Below are 26,971 nucleotides of genomic sequence, written 5' to 3' on the forward strand. Positions count from 1 at the left end.
GTTTTGAAGGTTAAGGGGTGATCTGATTGACGTTTATAAGATATTAAGGGGAACAGATAGGGTGGATAGAGAGAAACTATTTCCGCTGGTTGGGGATTTTAGGAGTAGGGGGGCACAGTCTAAAAATTAGAGCCAGACCTTTCAGGAGCGAGATTAGAAAACATTTCTACACACAAAGGGTTGTAGAAGTTTGGAACTCTCTTCCGCAAACGGCAATTGATACTAGCTCAATTGCTAAATTTAAATCTGAGATAGATAGCTTTTTGGCAACCAAAGATATTAAGGGATATGGGCCAAAGGCAGGTATATGGAGTTAGATCACAGATCAGCCATGATCTTATCAAATGGCGAAGCAGGCACGAGGGGCTGAATGGCCTACTCCTGTTCCTATGTTCCTATGTCCTGGAGTCCCTGGGATTTAAAGATTAATCTCTAGGACACTCTTGCGAGCAACACCCAGGAGAAACATCACTGGGGCATTAAAATAAATGGTGTTTATTTTTAATTGCTTTAAACACGTTTGTTTATTAGTTATAAAAATATTGGAGATGGGAATAAAGGCTATTTGACTGACAGTCGAGAATCATCCAATCGGGTAACGAAGAGTTTATTCGCTGTCCAGTTGACCATGGAAAGACCGTGTGCCATGAGAATGGGCGTGTTGGGCGACCAATGGTGGAAGAGTGGGACGGGGCGGTTGGAGGCAGCAGGTCATGTGATGAAACCTCCTGGAATACGTCCAACCAGAGTTGGTAACCCGAAGCCTGGGGCCTTAAAAAAACAGGTTGGGAGGAGAGAGAACACAGGATCTCCACACTGCTCACAGCTACGTTATAAATGGCCATCCCCACAGCTCGATGGTCGTTGATCTTCTCTGTGGAAACGCTCTTTGTCTCATAGGCCAGGAATATCCCCAGTAGCAGCAACAGGCCCTTATATCCGTAAACAATCCCTGAAGGGATAAGCAAAAGAAGAGATAAGGATAGGAGTCGCGGGGGACAATCAATGCGAGCCGCAATGTGTACGCTGCCTCCAGTAGGTTTATAAAGGAGGCGCTCATCTCCCGATCAAGATACTTCTCCCTGTGGAGAGACCAACACTGCGGCCTGGATTACTGTCAGTGATAGTAACAGGCGACTGCTTGACACCTCCTCTGTCTGCTGTTTTAACAGAGGAACAGTCAGACTGAAAAAAGACCAAGGTCCATCTAGTTCGCCTTCTACCATCCTGATAGTCTGAAGATACAACATTGACTAATCATAGCAATCAATCTCTATCAATTAATCTACAACAGACCCAGACATGGGGCAAGGAAAACTCCCAGTGGTAGGAAGCTTTGGGAACACTAGGTCCGTATATTGAAATGGCTCCATCCCCGTGATTTAGGACAGGGTCAGTTGGCAGAGGTTCCCAACGGCCGCACGCCCACGGGCAAAATAACCACTGTGGTGGGGCGGTTTCTACCCTTATCTTTTGTTCTGCAGTTTGCTCCCCCACTCCCTCTCCTGAAGGCGCTGACTCTCTCTGGGATGTCCTCCAGTTCCCTGCCCAAAGTGACCGACCCATTCTTAATGTGAGCCTAGACACCGAGGGGGTAATTTTAACCCAACATTCAGTTTCCCGATAGGCAGGTTAGGTTAAAATCGCTCCCTCGAGATTCACAGCCTAATCCCGATCCCAACTTCACCCAGTGTCCGTACACACATACTTTATGCCGGGTCACTGGGTAACGATCAGGAGCGGGAACCCAGGCTGATTCCTCTCTCCATAACTCCATAATCAGAGTGCCCCTCCCCCTCCCACCCAACTGAGCCTAGCTGATTTGGCACAAACCAGGGATCAGACTGTGAGGCTCTACGTTTACCCACTTGGGCCATCAAGGGAGTCAAGTCCACGTTATATCAGTGCGCTTCGTTCTAGTGAATGAAATCCTGCTCCCATTGATGGTGTGTTTGACCTGACGACCCATCACTGACCCACAGTTGTGTTTCAGACTCGGGGAGGGGGAGGGGAGCACCTACCGAGCCAGGTGTTCATCTTGTTCGAACTGCAGTGCTCCAGCTGAGGCAGGATCAGGACATCCTGGTCCCCTTCCGGTGCCTCCTTGGTGAACTCCTGGGGAAAGAGCAGATTATCAACATCACAATCATTCTCATTGCTGATTTTGGAATTGTTGCTTTGTACATTCTGATGTTTATTTCCAGCCTAGAATTTCCTTCCCTCCTTCTCAAATTCATTTTCATTTCTTGGTAAATGTCTGTTGTTCTGCTTCAGACCCCACTCTCTCTCCTTTCTCAGACCCAGTTGCCCTCTCCTCGTTAGGACCTTGTTCCCCCTTCCCTGCTCAGACCCTGTTGCCCTCTCCCTGTTAGGACCTCGTTCCCCTTTTCCTGCTCGGACTCCATTGCCCTTTCCTTGTTAGGACCTCGTTCTCCTTTACCTGTTCGGACTCCATTGCCCTTTCCTTGTTAGGACCTCGTTCTCCTTTACCTGCTCGGACTCCATTGCCCTTTCCCTGTTAGGACCTCACTCCCCTTTCCTTGCTCAGACTCGACTGCCCTCTCCCTGTTAGGACCTTATTCCCCTCTCCTTGCTCAGACCCTGTTGCCCTCTGCCTGTTAGGACCTCATTCCCCTTTTCCTGCTCGGAGTCCATTGCCCTCTCCCTGTTGGGACCTTGTTCCCATTTCTCTGCTCAGACCATGTTGCTCTTTTCTCACTTGAGAGCTAGTTTCTAGGATCAGCAAATTTGCAGAATCATTCATAGCTCCCTGGGTAGCTTTCACCTTTTGTAGGGAATTAGGCGAACGGATTAAAGGGATGCTGCCTCGTAAAAGGCAAGTGGACACATAAGAGAGGGTGCAAAGGAAATTTACCAGAATGGTACCAGGGATGAGGGACTTCAGTTATGTGGACAGATGAGAGAAACTGGGATTGTTCTCCTTAGAATAGAGAAGGTTAAGTAGAGATTTAATAGAGGTGTTCAAAATCATGAATGAGTTTTGATGAAGTTGATAAGGGAGAAACTATTTCCACTGGCAGGAGGGTTGGTAACCAGAGAACACAGATTTAAGATCATTGGCAAAAGAACTAGAGGGGAAATGAGAATTTTTTTAATGCAACGAGTTGTTATGATCTGGAATGCACTGCCTGAAAAGTTGGTGGAAGCAGATTCAATAATAACTTTCAAAAGGGAATTGGAGGGGAAAAATTTTCAGGGCTATGGGGAAAGAGCGGGGGGGGGGGTGGGGGCAGGAGGAGAGTGAGACTAATTGGATAGCTCTTTCAAAGAGCCGACATAGGCATGATGGGCCGAATGACTTCCTTCTGTGCTGTACGATTCTATGAGGAGAAAACATTCCTAGAGCTTTTTCAAAGACTCGCTCTTTAGCAACACACGGGAAGGATGGAGCAGAAGGAGTGCAATCAGCACCAGTGGAACCCAGTCCCAACCCAGAGGGCAGCTCCTGCGGTGGTGGGAAGGAGGGGAGATAACTGGAGGGACATTTTATTTGAAAGGTTGGTCCCTCACCTCGATGGTGCGTTGAAGCGGGTCGACCATCTGCCAGACGGCCAGCGTGAGGACGTCGATGGCGAGCAGCACGCTAACTGTGGCGTACAGCTTCCAGGGCTCCAGGTGCTGTGGAAGAGCAGAGTAAATCCAGATTAGTTTGGCTGACGCTTCAGTCCTTCAAACAGGCGGTTCATTCTCAGCATTGTGGTCTGTCTGCATGGTGGAGTGAAAGGAGGAGAGGGTTTCTACGGCCCAGAAGAAGATGATATTGGTCACAAAAAACACCATTTAAATTAGACATGTGGGTCACACACAGTCCTTTTCCCCTCTGGGACTGGGTGGTGCAGTGGGTCAGACGCTGTCCTTTCCCCTCTAGGACTGGGCGATGGGGGAGTGGCTCGAATATCTTCTGGGGGTGGAGCTGAGACACATTTCTGGGTCAGAGTACGAGGTAAATTGGGGAGTGGGGGGTGGGGGGGAGGAGAGAGAGGCATTACTCAAGTTTGAGCTGTATCTGAGCTGGGATGGCTTGATGCTGACATGGGGTGAAAAGACAGGGGAAAGGTTTCAGTCTCCAGCACTCATTGTCCTCACCTTGAGGAGCAAATAAAACAAATAATTCATCAAAACAAAAAAGTTCTCACTGAATAATAACCCAACAAGGACACAAACTTTGCTCTCGAATTCAGCGCATTCCATTTTGGTGTTAGTCACATGGCCGAAGCATTTCTTGAGGATTTGAATAACCTGTAGCAATATTGAGGACCCACCTGCAGTTACGTCGCAGGCTGGTGTCTGTAGAATGTGATGTGCAGATAGCTGACCTGAGTTATACTGCCTGCTGCCCCTCACATTGAAGCTAGCGAACTCCCAACGCGGGGATAGTACGGGTTGTGGGAGCCCCTAAAACCCTCCCGCTATATAGGACTAACCACCCTTATCAGCTGGTATAAAAATAGTTACGGCCATGGAAGGAGCATTCACGTCGCGGCCTGTCAGACTGTTAATCAGCCTGCGAATCCTTCACACTGTTCTCCAAGGGAAGAGTGCGGAGATAGAAAATAACAACAACGCCTCCCTCTCAGACTGTGAATCAGCCTGCGAATCCTTCCCGTTACTTCACACCGGTCTCCAAGGGAAGAGTGCGGAGTTACGAAAATAACAACAATGCCACCCTGTCAGACTGATAATCATTCTGCGAATCCTTCCCGCTACTTCACACCGTTCTTCAAGGGAAGAGTTGAAGATACAAAACCAACATAAGAGAGATGGAGGGTGGGGTGAAAGGGACAGTTGAAGAATATATTGTTTTATTTTAAATTGAGGTACAGCTACATCCTGTGCTGTTTATATTCAGAGCCACACACTATTTCTGTCACCATTGTGCTGTCAGCTAGCATCTGTAAAAAAGGGGTTGCCATTCCACATTCAGCCACGAGGTGATGATGTTCCATTACTTTCCACTGATTTTGAAGGATTGGATATTCATAAATAAGCCCTTAATTATACAGCACATCAAAAACATCTCAAGCACCTAAGATAATAAATTACCTTTTGGACTGCAGGTGACTATTGTTACGTTGACATAAATGCAGTAGTTATTCTGCGCCAGAAATGTTCCACAAACAGCAACAAGACCAGAGAGACCAGTTAAAGGGAAAATTCTGCGGATACTGGAAATCTGAAACAGAAACAGAAAATGCTGGAAACACTTGGCAGGTCAGGCAGCGCCTGCGGCGAGAGAGAGGTCCAGCCGGCATTTCAGGTAGGGATCCCTTTCTCGGGACGAGAAGTACTTGTGTTCACTCGACAGATACTGCCTGACCTGCTGAGTGTCTCCAACAGCTTCTGCTTTCTGTTTCAATGACCAGTTAACCTGGCCTTTTTTTAGTGATGCCGGTTGAGGGAGGAATGTTGTCTGGGACACCGGGAGAACTCCCCGGCTCTTCTTCAGATAGTGGAGTGGGATCTTCAACGTCCACTCGAAGCACCAGCACAGGCAGGTGAGCAAGAGAGTTCTCTCTGGTGCCCTGGGCTAATATTTATCCCTCAACCAACATCACTTAGAAACAGATTATCTGGTCATTTAACTCATTGCTGTTTGTGGGGCCTTGCTGTGTGCAAATTGGCTGCCGCGTTTCTTACATTACAACAGTGACTACGCTTCAAAAAAAGTACTTCATTGGCTGTAAAGCGCTTTGGGAGGTCCTGAGGTCATGAAAGGCGCTGTATAAATGCAAGTCTTTCTTAATTTGCTCTGGCAGTGCGTTGGTTAACAGGCTGCTGTAAAATTCCACTGCATGCTATCTTAATATTAACATATTACTGATGGTGTTTAATAACACACAAAGGAACTTTGGGGAAATTTTGAATGTGATAGTGTAAAACGGGAATCAGCAGCCCATTTTACACCTTTCCTGATTTACATCCCTCCCGATTTACATCCCTCCCGATTTATATCTCTCCCGATTTACATGCCTCCCGATTTACATCCCTCCCGATTTACATCTCTCCACATTTTACATCCCTCCCGATTTACATCTCTCCACATTTTACATCCCTCCCGATTTACATCCCTCCCGATTTACATCTCTCCACATTTTACATCTCTCCCGATTTACATCTCTCCATATTTTACATCTCTCCCGATTTACATCCCTCCCGATTTACATCTCTCCACATTTTACATCTCTCCCGATTTACATGACTCCCGATTTACATCTCTCCACATTTTACATCTCTCCTGATTTACATCCCTCCTGATTTACATCTCTCCACATTTTACATCTCTCCCGATTTACATCTCTCCACATTTTACATCTCTCCCGATTTACATCTCTCCACATTTTACATCTCTCCTGATTTACATCCCTCCCGATTTACATCCCTCCCGATTTACATCTCTCCACATTTTACATCTCTCCTGATTTACATCCCTCCCGATTTACATCCCTCCCGATTTACATCTCTCCATATTTTACATCTCTCCCGATTTACATCCCTCCCGATTTACATGCCTCCCGATTTACATCTCTCCACATTTTACATCTCTCCCGATTTACATCCCTCCTGATTTACATCTCTCCACATTTTACATCTCTCCCGATTTACATCTCTCCACATTTTACATCTCTCCCGATTTACATCTCTCCACATTTTACATCTCTCCCGATTTACATCTCTCCACATTTTACATCTCTCCTGATTTACATCCCTCCCGATTTACATCTCTCCATATTTTACATCTCTCCCGATTTACATGCCTCCACATTTTACATCTCTCCCGATTTACATCCCTCCTGATTTACATCTCTCCACATTTTACATCTCTCCCGATTTACATCTCTCCACATTTTACATCTCTCCCAATTTACATCTCTCCACATTTTACATCTCTCCCGATTTACATCTCTCCACATTTTACATCTCTCCCGATTTACATCTCTCCACATTTTACATCTCTCCCGATTTACATCTCTCCACATTTTACATCTCTCCCGATTTACATCTCTCCACATTTTACATCTCTCCACATTTTACATCCCTCCTGATTTACATCTCTCCCGATTTACATCCCTCCCGATTTACATCTCTCCACATTTTACATCTCTCCACATTTTACATCTCTCCTGATTTACATCTCTCCCGATTTACATCCCTCCCGATTTACATCTCTCCATATTTTACATCCCTCCCGATTTACATCTCTCCACATTTTACATCCCTCCCGATTTACATCTCTCCACATTTTACATCTCTCCCGATTTACATCTCTCCATATTTTACATCCCTCCCGATTTACATCTCTCCACATTTTACATCTCTCCCGATTTACATCCCTCCACATTTTACATCTCTCCACATTTTACATCTCTCCCGATTTCTATTGACCAACGTAAAACAGAGATGTAAAACAGGCTGCCCATTCACTATCACCAGTTTTACAACACGGCCTGATCATTTACCCAGGGACTGCGGCTGGAGTGTGAGGAGACGGGCCAGGGACTGATACTCACACGTGGCGGGGGTGCGGGAGGGCACTGGTGTCAGGTACCAGAAACCAGCCAGTGCTCATCATACTGTAACCCAGATCAAGGAGGGGAGGGGATGGGGGGGAAACTGGGGAAATAAAGATAAAGGGTTTTGGGGGGGCAAGTGCATTGAATAATCGATATTTCATTAACGCCCACTGCTGCAGCTGATTCACTGGGCGACGTGGAGAGAGACTGATAGAGAAAGAGACAGAGAGAGAAAGAGACAGAGAGGGAGAGACAGAAAGGGAAGACAAAGAAAGAGAGGAGAGGCAGGATAAAAGAAAGAAGTGTGTTTCTGTAGCATCTTTATGTCCTCAGGACGTTCTTGAGGGAGAGAGAAGAAACAAACTGATGGGTGTCCCATCTGTCCCAGTGGATCATGTGCATTGAAACAGTAAGAAAAGGAATCAACAAATCATTAACCAAACTGAGTGATGGGGTGGATGTGTGGCTGAGAACAGCACCCTCCACGTGTTAGTGAAGATACTTGTCTGTGAGTGACGGACACTATCTGCTCCAGTAAAGTCGCCCCATTTTTCTCTTATTTCAGTTGAATAATTTTCCGTTATGTTCTAGAGTAAGGTCTGCCCGCACTCAGATATTGTACCTTCCGTTTCTCCTTCTTCTCCTCCTTCTTGGTAAACACAGTGTGAACCCACCAGATCTTGGTGAACATACTGCCGTAGGCTAAGCTGAAGCCCAGGCCTAGCAGCCACACTCGAGCCTGTGGGAAAGAAAAATATTTATTTACAAATGTACTCAGGCCTAGGGACCGCGGTAGGGCCTTTGAGAAAAGTTGGCACTGGGATTTTTGAGTTTCCCTACAGTGTAAACCAGCCTAGCAAATGTACCCGGACCTGTGAAGAAAAAATCGAGTAGGGCTCTCGGTTTCTAAACAGGTCAGTAGGCTGCAACAAGGCCTGTGGGAGGGATCAAAGGGAATGTTTGTTTCTACAATGTAATATGTGGCCCACAGCCATAGTTACTGTGCCTGAAAGAAAGACTTGTGCTCGCTGACCTACATTGGCTTCCGGTCAGGGAACACCTCGATTTTAAATTCTCATCCTTGCTTTCAAATCCCTCCATAGCGAAGCTCCTCCCTATCTCTGTATCCCTCCTCCAGTCCTACAACCCTCTGAGATCTCTGCGCTCCTCCAATTCGTGCCTCTTGCGCATCCCCGATTTTAATCACTCCACCATTGGCGGCTGTGCCTTCAGCTGCATAAGCCCTAAGCTCTGGAATTCCCTCCCTGAACCTCTCTGCCTCACTACCTCTCTCTCCTTTAAGACGCTCCTTAAAACCTACCTCTGACCAAGCTTTTGGTCACCTGACCTAATAACTCCTTACGTGGCTCAAACAATTTTGTTTGATAATCCTCCTGTGAAGCGCCTTAGGATGTTTTACTACATTAAAGGTGCTATATTAATGCAAGTTGTTGTCATATAACGCCTTTCACGACCTCAGAATGTCCCAAAACACTTCACAACCAATGAAGTACTTATTAAGTGTAGTCACTGTTGTAATGTAGGGAACAGTGACTACACTTAAAAAGTGTAGACTCCGGTGTTGGCCATGGCTCGGTAGGTAGCACTCTCGCCTCCGAGTCAGAAGATCATGGGTACAAGTTCCACTCCAGAGACTTGAGCATGTGATCTAATCTGACACTCCCAGTGCAGTACTGAGGGACAGCTGCACTGTTGGAGGTGCCGTCTTTCGGATGAGACGTTAAACCAACTTCCTCTGACTTGTATTGCATGGTTTTTTCGACGAGATTCTTCATCGTTCTATCGGGAGCTCCCAATCATGAAAATCCCCCCCTCGCCCCCATCCGCTCCCGCTTTCCTTTCCTCCATCTGCTATTTTTCTGCTCGCTGCCATCTTACTTCCAGCAATTAATGGGTTAACAGCCACATTAAAGTAATGCAGACGGCAATGCGATGCGAACGAATTAACAAGGGCACTAAAAATAGCGCAGAGGCAATCAAACCGCATAGCAACCACACTCAGGCCTATGGGAAGACCTGTCAGAATGTTTCAGTTGGTTGCGGCCCACAGCCCCAGTGAAGGGTTTTGATGAAGGGGCTTCAGGTCCCTCAGTGTCCTATAGTTATGAGTGGGTTCGCAGGTGCGGTGGAAGACTGACAACCTAGAACTCAGGAGTTCAGAATCTCACCACAGCCCTGATATGAAATAAATCCGGCCATTTCTGGCCAACAAAATGATATGATAAATGAAAGCTGCCAGATTGTTGTTAATTAAAAAAAAGCTCACCTGGTTCATTAATGTCCTTCAGGGAAGGGAACCTATCGCCCTTACCCGGTCTGGCCTGTTTTTACTTCTCTCTCAGGATATCGGTGTCACTTGCCAGGTCGCGAGAAGGGCCCGTGGGATTCAAACATGGAGATGGTTGCAGGAAAAGTTTCAATGCTACATGAGGTGAAATTGCACATGGGACGGGGACACAAAACTGGCTGAATCACATTTGCTGCCCGTTATACCACATGCCCGATAGCAAATTGGCTGTCCCGTTTCCTACATTACAACTACAACAACAACGTGCATTTATATAGCGCCTTTAAAGTAGAAAAACATCCCAAGGCGCTTCACAGGAGCGATTATCAAACAAAATTTGACATCGAGCCACATAAGGAGATATTAGGACAGGTGACCAAAAGCTTGGTCAAAGAGGTAGGTTTTAAGGAGCGTCTTAAATGAGAAGAGAGAGGTAGGAAGGTGGAGCGGTTTAGGGAAGGAACTCCAGAGTTTAGGGCCTTGGCAGCTGAAGGCACGACTACCAATGGTGGAGCGATTAAAATCGGGGATGCTCAAGAGGCAAGAATTGGAGGAGCACAGAAATCTTGGAGGGTTGTAGGGCTGGAGGAGGTTACAGAGATAGGGAGTGGGGAGGCCTTAGAAGGATTTGAAAACAAGGATGAGAATTTGAAAATCGAGGTGTCAAAAAGTACTTAATTGGTTGTAAAGCGCTTTGGGACATCCTGAGGTCATGAAAGGAGCTATATAAATGCAAGTTCTTTCTTTCTTGATGACCTACCTGGCAGACGAAGGGGAAATGCCACTTGCGGATATGGTAACCATCCAGCCCGAGTGGGAATACGGCCGCTAGGGCCAGCGTGCAGCCCACTGCTGTCATGTTGTTCAAGTAGGGCTGGGAGTTCTGAATGTACCTGGAACAAGGTAAAGATGAGGCAGTTACAACAGGCATGCAGGCATCTACAGGCACAGCAACCCACATATACGCTGAGGAGATACAGGCACAGCTACCCACATATACACTAAAGAGATGCAGACACAGTTACCCAAATATACACTGAGAAGGTACAGTAAGTGTGACGAGTCCTGATCTGAACACAGTCAGGATTCAGGGAGGAGACGCTGTCTGGGGAAGAGTTCTATCGGCCATTGCATTAGTGGGCCAGTGTTGATGGGCTGACCAAGGAAATGGACCAAAAAAAACGGTGATTTTTTTTCTCCAGAAGTCTGGTTTCTTCATCGCAATCAATGGCAGTGGAGAATCCCCGGCCTTGAACAACATGGCAGCTCCTGACACCCTCAGCAATGCTGGACGGGCAGCCACTAATATGTGGTGGGAGGGGCTCACCGTTCGCTGGCCACAAATAGCCCAGAAATTTCGACGGACGGGAAAAGGAGGCAAGGACTCAGTGTAATGGATCCTGCCCTTAACAACGGTGTTCTCACTGAGCCCTACCCTGTCCAGTCGTCAACCTCTGGCCCAATTTGAAAGCCTCCCACTGCCAGGTGACCAATAAATATAACATGAGTGAAGAGAGGCCAGTTGAATTGGGACATCTCTGGTTGAATTTGGCCATCTCTTTGGTTGAATTTGGCCATCTCTTTGGTTGAATTTGGCCATCTCTTTGGTTGAATTTGGCCATCTCTTTGGTTGAATTTGGCCATCTCTTTGGTTGAATTTGGCCATCTCTTTGGTTGAATTGGGTCATCTCTTTGGTTGAATTGGGTCATCTCTTTGGTTGAATTGGGCCATCTCTTTGCAGCAAGGCTGGCGGTTTATTTTTTTGAGATTCCCCGAGGACCCTGCAGTTAAAGTCTAAACCCCTTCGACTCGTTTCTACTTACCGCACGTTGCTATTGTAGATGTTGAAGGTGAGGCAGATGATTCCCAGTAAAATACCGAGCCCAGCCAGGACCGAGACTGACACAAAGAGCTTCTGGGATAAGTACCGGAACGTCGGGATAACTTTCGTGTGGTCAGCGGGCGGAACCCCACCTGCGAACACAAGACAAGGATGGTCAAGGGAATAGGCGTTGGGTTCATCGTTGCTCTTTGCATGAAAGAACGAAAGAAAGAAAGGAAAAGTGGAAAGAAGGAAGTTGCATTGATATAACGCCTTTTATGACCTCAGGACGTCCAAAAGCGCTTTACAGCCAATGAAGCACTTTTTGAAGTGCAGTCACTGTTGTAATATAGTATCATTGTATCATAGTATGATACAGCACAGGAGGAGGCCATCCGGCCCATCGTGCCTGTGCCGGCTCTTTGAAAGAGCTATCCAATTAGTCCCATTCTCCTGCTCTTTCCCCGTAGCCCTGTAAATTTTTTCTCTTCAAGTATTTATCCAATTCCCTTTTGAAAGCTACTGTTGAATCTGCTTCCACTGCCCTTCCAGGCAGCGCATTCCAGATCACAGTAACTCGCTGCGTAAAAAAAATGTTTCCTCATGTCGCCTCTGGCTGTTTTGCCGATCACCTTAAATCTGTGTCCTCTGGTTACTGACCCTTCTGCCACTGTAAACAGTTTCTCCTTATTTATTCTATCAAAACTGTTCATGATTTTGAACACCTCTATCAAATCTCTCCTTAACCTTCTCTATTCTAAGGAGAACAATCCCAGCTTCTCCAGCTCATCCTTGGCACCATTCTAGTAAATCTCTTCTCATCCTTTCTAAGGCCTTGACATCTTTCCTAAAGTGTGGTGCCCAGAATTAAACACAGTACTCCAGCTGCAGCCTAACCAGTGTTTTATAAAGGTTTAGCATAACATCTTTACTCTTGTACTCTATGCCTCTATTAATAAAGCCCAGGATCCCATATGCTTTTTTAACAGCCTTTTCAACTTGTCCTGCCACCACATACACCCCCAGGTCTCTCTGTTCCTGCGATTCCTTTAAAATTGTAATGTGGGAAACCCAGCAGCCAATTTATGCACAGCAATCTCCCACAAATAGCAATGTGATAATGACCTGATAATCTGTTTTAGTGATGTTGGTTGAGGGATAAATATTGGCCAGGAGACCGGGGGGAACTCACCTGCTCTTCTTCAACATAGTGCCGTGGGATCTTTTACGTCCACCTGAACAGGCAGATGGGGCCTCAGTTTATTATCCAGGTATCCATTATTCTATATATAAACCATCTGTACCCCTCAATTAGATTCCAGCCTGCAACTCACTCCCAGGTATCTATTATTCTATATACAAACCATCTGTAACCCTCGATTAGATTCCAGCCTGCAACTCACTCCCAGGTATCCATTATTCTATATATAAACCATCTGAACCTCTCGATTAGATTCCAGTCTGTAACTCACTCCCAGGTATACATTATTCAACGTATAAACCAGCTGAACCCCTCGATTAGATTCCAGCCTGTAACTCACCCGTGGATGCCTGTTATATTTAGTGATTAATTCATAGTATTAATGATTGTTCATTGAACAGGCTGCCCAGTGTCTGACTGTGAATGGGGAGAGGTGGGTGAAAGGGTTAATCCCCACTGCTGGGAACAGGCTGCCCAGTGTCTGACTGTGAATGGGGAGAGGTGGGTGAGAGGGTTTTCTTATCAGACAGTTTGGAGTGAGCCTAGGTTGCAGGAACTGCTGAGAACGATGTCAGCTCTGTCACTTTATCCTGTTGCTTTCAAGGAGAAATCAATATAGAGCACAGCTCTCAGACGCTCTCCAGCTTTGATTTCTCCATGGAAACAGCTCTCAGAGCCACTGCGGCAATCCACCAGGTTGCTATGGTGACCTAGATGAGAGGACTGCAAGTGTCGGAGAGGCTCCAACGGTTTCTATAGAAACGGAAGGACAGAACGTTGCCATAAAAAGCTTTCCTTCCCCCACTCCAAGGCTTCCAGCAATGCCTCATAACTGGAGTCCTGTACAGGAGCTGTTTGGGGTATTACTAGTCCCACTGCAGATTGAGGTTCCTCCTTTATACCTGCAATGTCTCGCTGATGCTACTGAGGACGAATTATCACCTTGCTATCCTTGAATTTTCAGCAGAGTGAAAATATCACCGTAGCACTCTACTGCCTAATGCCTCCTTTTACTTACAAAGCAATGGATACCAGGGAGTGAGTTACAGGCTGAAATCTAATCGAGGGGTTCAGATGGTTTATATATAGAATAATGGATACCTGGGAGTGAGTTACAGTCTGGAATCTAATTGAGGGGTTCAGATGGTTTATATATAGAATAATAGATACCTGGGAGTGAGTTACAGGTTGGGATCTAATCGAGGGGTTCAGAGAGTTTTTGTATAGAATAATTCTGGGAGTGGGTTACAGACTGGAATCTAATTGACGAGTTCAACTTGCTTTCAAAAGTAGAACTTAGAAAAACGAAATGTAAATGAGACAAATCTGAAATTAACGATGTAATTGTCAGGGATTGGTGGTGTGTTCCAGCACTGCAGGCCAGTATCTCACAGCAGGAGTCCCTGCTAAATTATTATAATATCAGGTTTGCCTGGCTGAGGAAATACTGTGCTCTGGGACGTCGACAGCACAACAGGCTGGAGCCCACTGTGGGGCTAAGGCTGCGCTGCTGATGGTTTGCTAAAGTATGCACGCCTGCTCTTTCTTTCCTTCCTGGGTAAGAACATAAGAAATAGGAGCAGGAGTAGGTCATGCAGCCCCAAGAGCCTGCTCCACCATTCAATAAGATCATGGCTGATCTTCTACCTCAACTCCACATTCCCGCCCGATCCCCATATTCATTGATTCCCTTAGTATCCAAAAATCTATCGATCTCAACCTTGAATATACTCAACGACTGAGCATCCACAGCCCTATGACGTAGAGAATTCCAAAGATTCACGACCCTCTGAGTGAAGAAATATTTCCTCATCTCGGTCCTAAATGGCCGATCCCTTATCTTGAGACTATGACCCCTAGTTCTAGACTCTCCAGCCTCTCAGCATCTACCCCTGTCAAGCCCTCTAAGAATTTTATACATTTCAATGAGATCACCTCTCATTCTTCTAAACTCCAGAGAATATAGGCCCATTCTACTCAATCTCTCCTCATAGGACAACCCTCTCATCCCAGGAATCAATCTAGTGAACCTACATTGCACCCCCTCTAAGGCAAGTATATCCTTCCTTAGGTAAGGAGACCAAAATTGTACACAGTATTCCAGGTGTGGTCTCACCAGAGTCCTATACACCAATCCCCTTGCAATATATACATTCCATTTGCCTTCCTAATTGCTTGCTGTACCTGCATGTTAACTTTCTGATTCTTGTACAAGGACACCCAAATCCCTCTGACTACCAACATTTCTTAGTCTCACCTTTTAAAAAATATTCTGCTTTTCTATTCTTCCTACCAAAGTGGATAATTTCACATTTCCCCACATTATACTCTGTCTGCCACCTTCTTGCCCAGTCACTTAACCTCTCTATATCCCATTGCAGTCTCTGTACGCTCCTCACAGCTTACTTTCCCTCCTAGCTTTGTATCGTCAGCAAACTTGGATGCATTACACTTGGTCCCCTCATCTAAGTCATTGATATGTATTGTAAACCGCTGAGGCCCAAGCATTGATCTTTGCGGCACCCCACTAGTTACAACCTGCCAACCTAAAAATGGCCCATTTATTCCTACTCTCTGTTTCCTGTCCGTTAACCAATCCTCAATCAATGCTAATATGTTACCCCCAATCCCATGAGCCCTAATCTTGTGTAACAGACTCTTGTATAGCACCTTATCGAATTCCTTTTGAAAATCCAATATATTAGATCCACTGGTTCCCCCTTATCTACCCTGCTAGTTACACCCTCAAAAAAACTCTAATAGATTTGTCAAACACGATTTCCCTTTCATAAAACTGTGTTTACGCTGTCTAATCATATTATGATTTTCTAAGTGCCCTGTTACTACATCCTTAATAATGGATTCCAGCATTTTCCCTACAACTGATGTCAGGCTAATTGGCCTATAGTTCGCTGTTTTCTCTCTCCCTCCTTTCTTGAATAGTGGGGTTACATTTGCTACCTTCCAATCCATGGGAACCGTTCTAGAATCTAGGCCATTCTGGAAGATCAAAACCAATGCATTCACTATCTCTGCAGCCACCTCTTTTAAAACCTTAGGATGTGGACCATCAGGTCCAGGTGATTGTTGGCTTTTAGTTCCATTAATTTCTCCAGTACTTTTTCTTTACTAATCTTAATTACTTTAAGTTCCTCACTCTCATTAGCCCCTTGGTTCCCCACTATTACTGGTATGTTTTTTCTGTCTCTACTGTGAAGACAGATACAAAATATTTGTCATTTCCTTATTCCTCATTATAATTTCTCCTCTCTCTGCCCTCTAAGGGACCCACATTTACTTTCGCTAATCTCTAGGGGATCCACATTTACTTTCGCTAACCTCTAGGGGACCCATGTTTACTTTGACTAAGATGTCCAAGCTCCTGGCCACACACAGCGATGTACTCAGTGATAGTGTGTGTCCAACTAAAGATACTGAGTAATGATTTAAATGGCTTGAGTAGCGACTTAGTGCACAGCAGGGGTTAGGATCAATGGGTCAAATATCTTCCTGTTCCTTCATGTTCCCATTGTACAGAATCACAATGGGTCAAATAACTTCCTGTACCTTCATATTCCCATTGTACAGAATCACAATGGGTCAGATATCTTCCTGTACCTTCATATTCCCATTGTACAGAATCACAATGGAGCAAATACCTTCCTCTACCTTCATATTCTAAGTTTGGACACGTAGACTTTCAGTATATTTTCTCTTGTGATCAAATCACCAGGGCTTAATCATTATTTTAAATGATGCATGAGGCTGTCATAAGTATTTAAAATAAGGTTTGTACCACTGTGGGACACCTCCATGGACCCTCGGTCTCATTATAGACCAGCAGACAGATAATAGTTTCGTAAGAGGAAAAATTATTAACATTCAACGTGCTTACTCATAGCAGTAGATCTCTCGGCAGTGGGTGCTGGTGGGTAGCCTGGAGCGCGACCTCCATTTTCAGCTGCTAAGATGGAGCCGTGTTTTTTGATGTCTCCTGTCCCTTTAAGGCTGTCGATCATGTAACTCTTGCGGTCTAGCTCAGTAACCCCAGCGGTTAGCCTCCGAGGTTACTTAGAGGTTAATTGATGTGGAGGGGGGGAAGGTGGGAAGTTCCTCCAGATTGGTAGCTGCTTGTAAATCCCTAGCTCCGGTCCTTGGGAAGGAGGCCAAGTCATCAAGGTCGGAAAAACCAGAATGAGATTCTTGGCTTTCCTTTTCTTTTTTTTAATACTGGACACTTTGAAATGTGACGTCTGAAGTGTGAGTTCTTTAGTGTGGCAGCTACAGAATAGACCCAAGGGAATAGATTTTGACTTTATGTGATAGTGTAAAACGGGTGATAGCAAGTCAACAGCTTGTTTTACATCTCTTCCGATTTCCATTGAAGTCAACGGAAATAAAAATGGGAAATAAAAACAGGAGGCCGACTCACTATCGCCCGTTTTGCACTATCGCACAAAGTCAAAATCACTGTAAGGCTTTATGTACATATGTGTGTTTATATATATACACCTGATGCAGGGAGTGTCTGGTCGCCTGATGCAGGCTGTGTCTAATCTCCTGATGCAGGCTGTGTCTGGTCGCCTGATGCAGGCTGTGTCTGGTCGCCTGATGCAGGCTGTGTCTGGTCGCCTGATGCAGGCTGTGTCTGGTCGCCTGATGCAGGCTGTGTCTGGTCGCCTGATGCAGGCTGTGTCTGGTCGCCTGATGCAGGCTGTGTCTGGTCGCCTGATGCAGGCTGTGTCTGGTCGCCTGATGCAGGCTGTGTCTGGTCGCCTGATGCAGGCTGTGTCTGGTCGCCTGATGCAGGCTGTGTCTGGTCGCCTGATGCAGGCTGTGTCTGGTCTCCTGATGCAGGCTGTGTCTGGTCTCCTGATGCAGGCTGTGTCTGGTCTCCTGATGCAGGCTGTGTCTGGTCTCCTGATGCAGGCTGTGTCTGGTCTCCTGATGCAGGCTGTGTCTGGTCTCCTGATGCAGGCTGTGTCTGGTCTCCTGATGCAGGCTGTGTCTGGTCTCCTGATGCAGGCTGTGTCTGGTCTCCTGATGCAGGCTGTGTCTGGTCTCCTGATGCAGGCTGTGTCTGGTCTCCTGATGCAGGCTGTGTCTGGTCTCCTGATGCAGGCTGTGTCTGGTCTCCTGATGCAGGCTGTGTCTGGTCTCCTGATGCAGGCTGTGTCTGGTCTCCTGATGCAGGCTGTGTCTGGTCTCCTGATGCAGGCTGTGTCTGGTCTCCTGATGCAGGCTGTGTCTGGTCTCCTGATGCAGGCTGTGTCTGGTCTCCTGATGCAGGCTGTGTCTGGTCTCCTGATGCAGGCTGTGTCTGGTCTCCTGATGCAGGCTGTGTCTGGTCTCCTGATGCAGGCTGTGTCTGGTCTCCTGATGCAGGCTGTGTCTGGTCTCCTGATGCAGGCTGTGTCTGGTCTCCTGATGCAGGCTGTGTCTGGTCTCCTGATGCAGGCTGTGTCTGGTCTCCTGATGCAGGCTGTGTCTGGTCTCCTGATGCAGGCTGTGTCTGGTCTCCTGATGCAGGCTGTGTCTGGTCTCCTGATGCAGGCTGTGTCTGGTCTCCTGATGCAGGCTGTGTCTGGTCTCCTGATGCAGGGAGGGTCGGATCTCCTGATGTAGGGAGGGTCGGGTCTCCTGATGCAGGCTATGTTTGATCTCCCGATGCCGGCTGTGTCTGGTCTCCTGATACAGGCTGTGCCTTTTCCAGTTCTCTTCACACTGTGTAGCTCTATTTTCTCCACTTCCCGCTGTCTTTTTTCACTTTCGACACTGCATGACTAATGTGATTAATTTCTACCCAGTCAGCTCGAGTTGCGAGCACAAACTGTTGAGATTCAGCAACTGTCCTGTGATGTGTTAACTCCTCATCTACCTGCAACTGTAACTCATTCGCTCCAAAGTGTTACTTCTTTTTAACTTTTGTTTTTTCATCGCCAATCTTCTCAACACAACTTGCATTTATATAGCACCTTTAACGTAGTAAAACGTCCCAAGGTGCATCACAGGAATGATTATCAGACAAAATTTGACACTGAGCCACATAAGGAGATATTAGGGCAGGTGACCAAAGGCTTGATCAAAGAGGTACGTTTTAAGGAGCATTTTAAAAGAGAAGGGAGAGGTAGAGAGGCGGAAAGAATTCCAGAGCTTAGGGCCTAGGCAGCTGAAGGTACGTCCACCAATGGTGGAGCGATTAAAATCAGGGATGGCCAAATGGCCAGAATTGAAGGAGGGCAGAGATCTTGGAGGTTGCAGAGATAGGGAGGGGTGAGGTCACGGAGGGAATTGAAAACAAAGATGAGAATTTTAAAATCGAGGCGTTTCCAGACCAGCAGCCAGTGTAGGTCAGCAAGCACAGGGGTGATGGGTGAATGGAACTTGGTGCAGGTTAGGATACGGACAGCAGAGTTTTGGATGAGCCGAAGTTTACGGAGGGTGGAAGGTGGGAAGCCAGCCAGGAGAGCAGTCCCCCAATTCCTGCACTCTTCCCCTCCCATCCTGACTCTTGCTGGACAAGGTTCCATGACCTCCACCCAGACGACTATTTTTCATGGTACGGCTTTAAATAATGAGCGATAGAAACCTATTCCACCAGTGGGGGCATCACATCCAAGCCTGTCCTCACCCGAAGAACACATAAACACGGGGTCACGACCGGGAGCGGGGCTTCTGATCCCAAGGGCATTGAGGCCAATTGCAATGTCCCCCTTTTAAAATATTCATTCTGGGGATATGGGCGTCGCTGGCAACCCCGGCCATCTCTAGTTATTGAATCATAGAAAGTTACGGCACAGAAGGAGGCTATTCGGCCCATCGGGTCCGTGCCGGCTGAAAAAGAGCTATCCAGCTTAATCCCGCTTTCCAGCACTTGGTCCATAGCCCTGTAGGTTACTGCACTTCAAGTGCACATCCAAGTACTTTTTAAATGAGTTGAGGGTTTCTGCCTCTACCACCCTTTCAGGCAGTGAGTTCCAGATCCCCACCACCCTCTGGGTGAAAAAATTTCTCCTCAGCTCCCCTCTAATCCTTCTACCAATTACTTTAAATCTATGCCCCCTAGTCACTGACCCCTCTGCTAAGGGAAATAGGTCCTTCCTATCCACTCTTTTTAGGCCCCTCATAATTTTATACACCTCAATTAAATCTCCCCTCAGCCTCCTTTGTTCCAAAGAAAACAACCCCAGCCTATCCTATCCAATCTTTCCTTATAGCTAAAATTCTCCAGTCCTGGCAACATCCTCGTAAATCACCTCTGTACCCTCTCTAGTGCAATCACATCTTTCCTGTAATGTGGTGACCAGAACTGTACGCAGTACTGAAGTTGTGGCCCAACCAATGTTTTATACAAAAGCAAAATACTGCGGATGCTGGAAATTTGAAATAAAAACAAGTCAGCAAGTCAGGCAGCATCTGTGGAGAAAGAAACAGAGTTAACGTTTCAGGTCAAAGACCTTTCGTCAGAAAGTGTTAACATCTTCCAGTTCTGACGAAAGGTCTTCGACCTGAATCGTTAACTCATTTCTTTCTCCACAGATGCTGCCTGACTTGCTGAGCTTCTCCAGCATTTTCTGTTTTTATTTCAATGTTTTATACAGTTCCAGCATGACCTCCCTGCTCTTATATTCTATGCCTCGGCTAATAAAGAAAGGTATCCCGTATGCCTTTTTAACCACCTTATCTACCCGTTCTGCCAGCTTCAGGGATCTGCGGTCATACACTCCAAGGTCCCTGTGTTCCTCTACATCTCTCAGTATCCTCCCATTTATTGTGCACTCCCTTGCCTTCTTTGCCCTCCCCAAGTTGCCCTTGAGAAGGTGGTGGTGAGACTTCTGCTTGAACCACTGCAGTCCGCGTGGTGAAGGTGCCCCTACAATGCTGGTACAGGCTTCCAGGATTTTGACCCAGCAACGATGAAGGAATGGCCGAAAAATGTCCAAATCGGGATGGTGTGTGACTTGGGGGGGAACCTGGAAGTGATGGCGTTCCCATGCACCTGTTGCCCTTGTCCTTCAAGGTGGTGGAGGTCATGGATTTGGGAGGCGCTGTCGAAGAAGCCTTGGCGATTTGTTGCAGTACATCCTGTTCACCTGTCACCCCCTGTGCTCGCTGACCTACATCTTCCGGTCCGGCAATGCCTCGATTTTAAAATTCTCATCTTTGTTTTCAAATCCCTCCAAGGCCTCGCCCTATCTCTGTAACCTCCTACAACCCTCCGAGATCTCTGTGCTCCTCCAGTTCTGGCCTCTTGCACATCCCTGATTTTAATCGCTCCACCATTGGCGGCCGTGCCTTCAGCTGCCTAGGTCCCAAGCACTGGAATTCCCTCCCTAAACCTCTCCACCTCTCTACCTCTCTCTTCTCCTTTAAGACGCTCCTTAAAACCTATCACTTTGACCAAGCCTTTGGTCACCTGTCCTAATATCTCATGTGTCTCGGTATCAAATTTTGTTTGAGAATCGCTCCTGTGAAGCACCTTGGGACATTTTACCATGTTAAAGAGTAGATTGAGTAGAATGGGCCTATATTCTGGAGTTTAAAAGAATGAGAGGTGATCTCATTGAAACAAATTCTTAGAGGGCTTGACAGGGTAGAAGCTGAAAGGCTGTTTCCCCTGTCTGGAGAGTCTAGAACTAAGGGACATAGTCTCAGGATATGAGGCCGGACATTTAGGACTGAAATGAGGAGAAATTTCTTCACTCAGAGGGTTGTGAATCTTTGGAATTCTCTACCTCAGAGGGCTGTGGATGCCCAGCCGTTAAGTATATTCAAGGCTGAGATCAATAGATTTTTGGACTCTCAGGGAATAAAGGGATATGGGGATCGGATGGGAAAGTGGAGTTGAGGTCGACGATCAGCCATGGTCTTATTTAAAGGCGGAGCAGGCCTCGAGGGGCCGTATGGCCTACTCCTTCTCCTATTTCTTTCTTATGTTCATAAAGGTGCTGCAGTGCGCCAGTGGAAGAGGGACTGGATGAAAAGGTTAATCCCCTCCACTGGGAACAGGCTGCCAATCGTAGTGCCCCTACCGCGGACCCGGCTGAGATCAGCTAACGAAGCACGTATTGGGGATCAAACCTGATGTATGACTTTAATGCGACATCCCAGAGAATCATCAGGTCAGCTCCAATGCTCGGAGAGGCCACAGGGTGGTGGTGGGGGGGGAGCTGATGGCGGGCACTCCTGCCAACAATGTTTTGGTCCCTCACATGTCTGGCCATCAATGCTCAATGCGGCTGGATTTACGGTTCGTGGAGAATAGAAGTCAACCGCGGGGGGTTCAGTGTGACCCCGCACTCCGGCACGATGTCAGCGCCTATCACAGGAAGGCGAGGGGAAAACCGGAAGGACGCAAAAAACGGGCAAAGTCGTGACGATGCAAGACCGAGCATCAGGGGACAGGCATGAAGCAGAAGTTCACAATACGGAACAGAGTGCGCACTCTCAATCAGGCCTGATTAGGTTTTATAATGCCTGAGTGGGTGGGGGATGGTAGGCAAGGTGAGGGGAGGGGCGGGGAGAGGAAGGGCAGAGAGAGGAAGATAGGCGAGGAGTGGGGAGGGGAGGAGAGGTGAGGGGAGGGGACGTTAGACGAGGGGCGGGGATGGGAGGGGCGGCGAGACGAGGGGTGGGGAGGAAGGGTGGGGAGGCGAGGGGCGGGGAGATGAGGCGAGGGGCAGGGAGAGGAGGGTAGGCGGGGAGCGAGGAGGCAAGGGGTGCGGAGGGGAGGCGAGGGATGCAGAGGGGAGGTGAGGGAAGGGGAAAGGATGGTAGACAAGGGGCGGAGAGGGGCGGCGATGAGCAGCAAGTGGCGGGTATACAAGGGGTGGGGATGGGGCAGCTCCAGGTGCTGAGGCCTTCTATCCTGTAGAATCATCCTCAAAAAAGAAAGAAATTACGTTTATTTAGCACCTTCCACGACCTCAGGATATCCCAAAGCGTTTTACAGCCAATAAAATATTTTTGAAGTGTAGTCACTGTTGTGCTGTAGGAAATGTGGCAGCCAATTTGCGCACAGCAAGATCCCACAAACAGCAATATGATAATAACCAGAAAATCTGTTTTTTAGTGATGTTGGTTGAGGGATAAATATTGGCCAGAACACCGGGGAGAACACCCTGCTTTTCTTCAAAATAGTGCCATGGAATCTTTTACATCCACCTGAGAGGGCACATGGGGCCACGGTTTCATGTCTCATCCGAAAGACGCCACCTCCAACAGTTCAGCGCTCCCTCAGTACGGCACTGGGAATGTCGGCCTAGATTATGTGCTCAAGTCTCTGGAATGGGGCTTGAACCCACGGCCTTCTGACTCGGAGATGAGAGTGCTACCAACCGGTTCAGCGGATGCTGCGGCTATCAGAACAAAATAGAACCACTGTCATTCACGTTCTGCGAGACGCAATTACCTGTTCCTGAAGCTTATGTATCGAGTCATCAGGCAGTGAGTCTGAGCAATGAGTAAAGGTCACTCACCAATCCAGCGGTCAGTGCCAAAGTAAGACATGTTGTCATTAGTGCTGTCATAGTAACCGATCTTCACATATTTCGCATCTGTGGGGAAAGAACAAGTCATTTTATTACAGAACCATTCGAGACATCATGAGGTAAACATTCACCAGCCTCATCTCAACAACCCAACAAACTTCACCCACCTCTCCCATTCACAGTCAGACACTGGGCAGCCTGTTCCCACTAGAGAGGATTAACCCTCCCCACCCGATATACTCCCCACCCGATATATCCCCCACCTGATATACTCCCTGCCCGATATAATCCTCCCCCCGCCCAATATACTCTCCGCCCGATCTAAGTTCCATTGACTTCAATCGGTACACTAGCATCCTAGACGCATTTCTACCCCGAGTATGCAGCACAGAGATAATTGCAGCACACTGATGTACGCACCTTGTAATTGCTCAACCATTGTCCAGGCCATTCGAGAGCCGCTGGCATCGAACACCACGGGACCCTGGAGGAGATATAGGTGGATCAATACACGTCAATGTTCAGGGAAAGACTTCAGCACTAAGTGGGGGATTGAGGGAGACACAAATGTCAGACTGATGGCAGCGTCACTCCTAAAACCTCAAAGCTGCAAGAATCATAATGTTCCCTCACAGGTTCTTGCACAGATCCCACTGCAAAAATGCACCAGGACAGACACAAGCGCACACACACACCAACACACACACACATCAACACACACCAACATACACACCCCCCCCAATACACATCAACACACACACAAACACATATACACACAAACCAACACATACAACAACACATATACAAACAAACAAACACCAATACTCACACACACTAATACTCACACACCCACAAACACATATACACACACACACTCACCAACACTCATACACAGCAACGCATTCACACCAGCACTCACACACTTTATTGCTTTAACTGAAATTTGCTTGAAAAGCAAAATGTTTGGGAGAGGGGTAGCATTTTTCATTAAGGAGTGTGTTTCAGACAATATTCCTTAAATAATAGATTTCTCAATGCAGTGGAGAAGCAAAAGGACCTAGATATGCTGATACATAAATCCTTAGAAGTAGGGGGTGGACAGGCAAAATAATTAATAAGAAGGCAAATTGGACTTGGGGGGTTTATATCGAGAGGGTTTGAATATAAAAGCAGAGATCATGATGATTGTACAAAACCATGGTCATGTCTCAAATACCGAGTGTAGTTTTGGGCTTCTCATTACAGGAGAGATATAATAATCTCGGAGAAAGTGCAATACAGATGCCAGGATCGAGGGCTCTAAATTATGAGGAAAGTCTCGAGCCATATTCTCTCAAACTTAGACTACTGAGGAGGAATTTGATAAGAGATGTTCAAAAATCATAAAAGGAATAGACTAGGTATCAGCTGTGGCTCAGTGGGTAGCAATCTTGCTTATGGGTCAGAAGGTTTCTGGGTTCAAACCCTGCTCCAGAGACTTGAGTACAAAATCTACACTGACACTCCCAGTGCAGTACTGAGGGGAGTGCTGCACTGTCAGATGTGTACCGTCTTTCGGATGAGATGTTAAACCATATGTTCTCTCAGATGGCTGCAAAAGATCCCATGGCACTGTTTCAAAGAAGAGCAGCTGAGTTTGTCCTGGTTAATCAACATCACTAAAAATACAGATAATCTGGTAATTATCTCGTTGCTATTTGAGGGACCTTGCAGTGCATAAATTGGCTGCTGTGTTTCCCTGCATTAGAACATACACACACTAACTTCAAAAGTAATCTATTGGCTGTGAAATGGTTCAGGATATCCAGAGGTCATGAAAGGCAGGTGACAAGAAGCTGTGATCTCAAAATACACAAACCAGAGATCAGAATAAAGTTTCTCACGCAGTGTTATTGGGATGTGGAATGCTTTGCCACAAGTGATGAGCAATGCTGAATGCATTACAGTCTTCAAAAATCATCTGGATATATACTGACAGAAGAATATAAAAACTAAAGCAAAATACTGAGGACGCTGGAAATCTGAAATAAAAACAGAAAATGTTGGCAAACACTCAGCAGATCAGGCAGCATCTATGGAGAGAGAAACAGACTCAATGTTTCAGGTCGATGACCGTTCGTCAGCAGTGACCTTTTATCAGAACTCATGAAAGGTCATCGACTTGAAAAGTTAACTCTATTCCTCTCTCTGCAGATGCTGCTCTGACCTGAAGAATATATAACGGTTTGGCGAGAAAACAGGAAAAGGAGAGTGTGCAAAATCAGCCCCGAGACGGGTCTAAATTCAGCGCAGGCTACAAGGGATGAATGGCCTCCTCCTGTGCTAAAATGTCTTTGTTTTCATACACAGACTGATGGATACAATATATGCACACACACTAACTTATGTACACATACAATAACTTACAGACATACACACACATACCGAGACCCCATCGAAGGAGGAGGAGTTCATGGCTTTGTAAAGCTCATCAGTGATGTCCCTGTTCTGGCTGCGATAATTGAACTGCTCCAAACGCATCTGTTTCTTCTCCAGCTCCTGGGCGGTTTTGTTCAGGGCCAGAGCCAGTGCCCAGATGGCATCGTAAGCCAACGGGGCCTCTTGGTATCCCCCAGTCTCCTCGGGTGACTTGTTGATTACTGTCTGCAGTTTCTCCAAGAACTCTTGAGAGGTCTGAGGGTGGAGTCGGAGCAGCAAAGAGACATGGGTTACTTCACACTGCAGCCAACTCATCAACTTTACACTTTTATTTCAATATGTGCCTTTCACACATTACTATGCCAAGCAACACTCACCCCTCCCCACTCACCCCTTCCTAGCCCCTCTTTGCCAGCCTCACTCCCAACTCACCCCTCCCAAGTCGCTCCCTCTCTCCCGTCTGGTTGACGGCCTGCACTCTGTGGAGCTTTGCTGCACCCACAGAGAGGGGAAACTACCTTCATTCACACCAGAGAGGGAATGTTCTAATAAAGATCAGGCATGATCTCATTGAATGGTGGAACAGGCTTGAGGGGCTGAATGGCCTCCTCCTGTTCCTATGTTTCTGTGTCCCTTCCTATGTTCTGTTCCTGATCAATATTGAATGAGGTGCCAAAAGGCTGGTGGTACCAGTGGAACCGTCCCCCACATTCACCCTGTGCCCCCGCCCCATTCCCATGGCCCGCCCCTTCCCGAACATGAGTCCAACAGCTTCAGGAATAGAAGGGAAACAGGGGAAATGAATTTTAAACGAAATAACAAATGTGCTCGAACCCATCCAGGACAAAGCAGTCCACTTGATTGGCAGCCCATTCACCAGCTTAAACATCCACTCGCTCCACCACTGACGTACCATGGCTGCAGGATGTTCTGCAGCAACTCGCCAAGGTATCTTCGGCAGCACCTCCCAAACCCACCACCTCCACCACCTAGAAGGAAAGGGCAGCAGGTGCATGGGAATACCATCGCCTCCAGTTGCCCCTCCAAGTCACACACTATCCCGACTTGGAAATATATTGGCAGTTCCTTCATGGTCACTGGGTCAAAATCCTGGGACTTCCTCCCTAACAGCACTATGGGGGCACCTTCACCACACGGACTGCAGCGGTTTAAGAATAAGGCCCACCACCACCTTCTCA

General features: G+C 47.0%; 1 protein-coding gene across 2 annotated transcripts in view; it reads right to left on the reverse strand.

The window, feature by feature from the left end:
• The window catches only part of LOC137305183 (gamma-aminobutyric acid type B receptor subunit 1-like), a 72,017-nt gene that overhangs the window by 8,679 nt on the left and 36,367 nt on the right, over positions 1 to 26,971 (reverse strand). For both annotated transcript variants that reach the window (XM_067974006.1, XM_067974005.1), the window contains exons 7-15: positions 25,779 to 26,027; positions 23,775 to 23,838; positions 23,343 to 23,420; positions 11,665 to 11,815; positions 10,601 to 10,733; positions 8,155 to 8,271; positions 3,532 to 3,639; positions 2,022 to 2,115; positions 825 to 952 (exon numbers count right to left, since the gene is read on the reverse strand). In XM_067974006.1, coding sequence (XP_067830107.1) covers positions 825 to 952; positions 2,022 to 2,115; positions 3,532 to 3,639; positions 8,155 to 8,271; positions 10,601 to 10,733; positions 11,665 to 11,815; positions 23,343 to 23,420; positions 23,775 to 23,838; positions 25,779 to 26,027 — 1,122 coding nt within the window. The remainder of the gene's footprint in view (positions 1 to 824; positions 953 to 2,021; positions 2,116 to 3,531; positions 3,640 to 8,154; positions 8,272 to 10,600; positions 10,734 to 11,664; positions 11,816 to 23,342; positions 23,421 to 23,774; positions 23,839 to 25,778; positions 26,028 to 26,971) is intronic.

This window comes from Heptranchias perlo, chromosome 39 (genome assembly GCF_035084215.1).
Source record: "Heptranchias perlo isolate sHepPer1 chromosome 39, sHepPer1.hap1, whole genome shotgun sequence".
Taxonomy (NCBI): Eukaryota; Metazoa; Chordata; class Chondrichthyes; order Hexanchiformes; family Hexanchidae; genus Heptranchias; species Heptranchias perlo.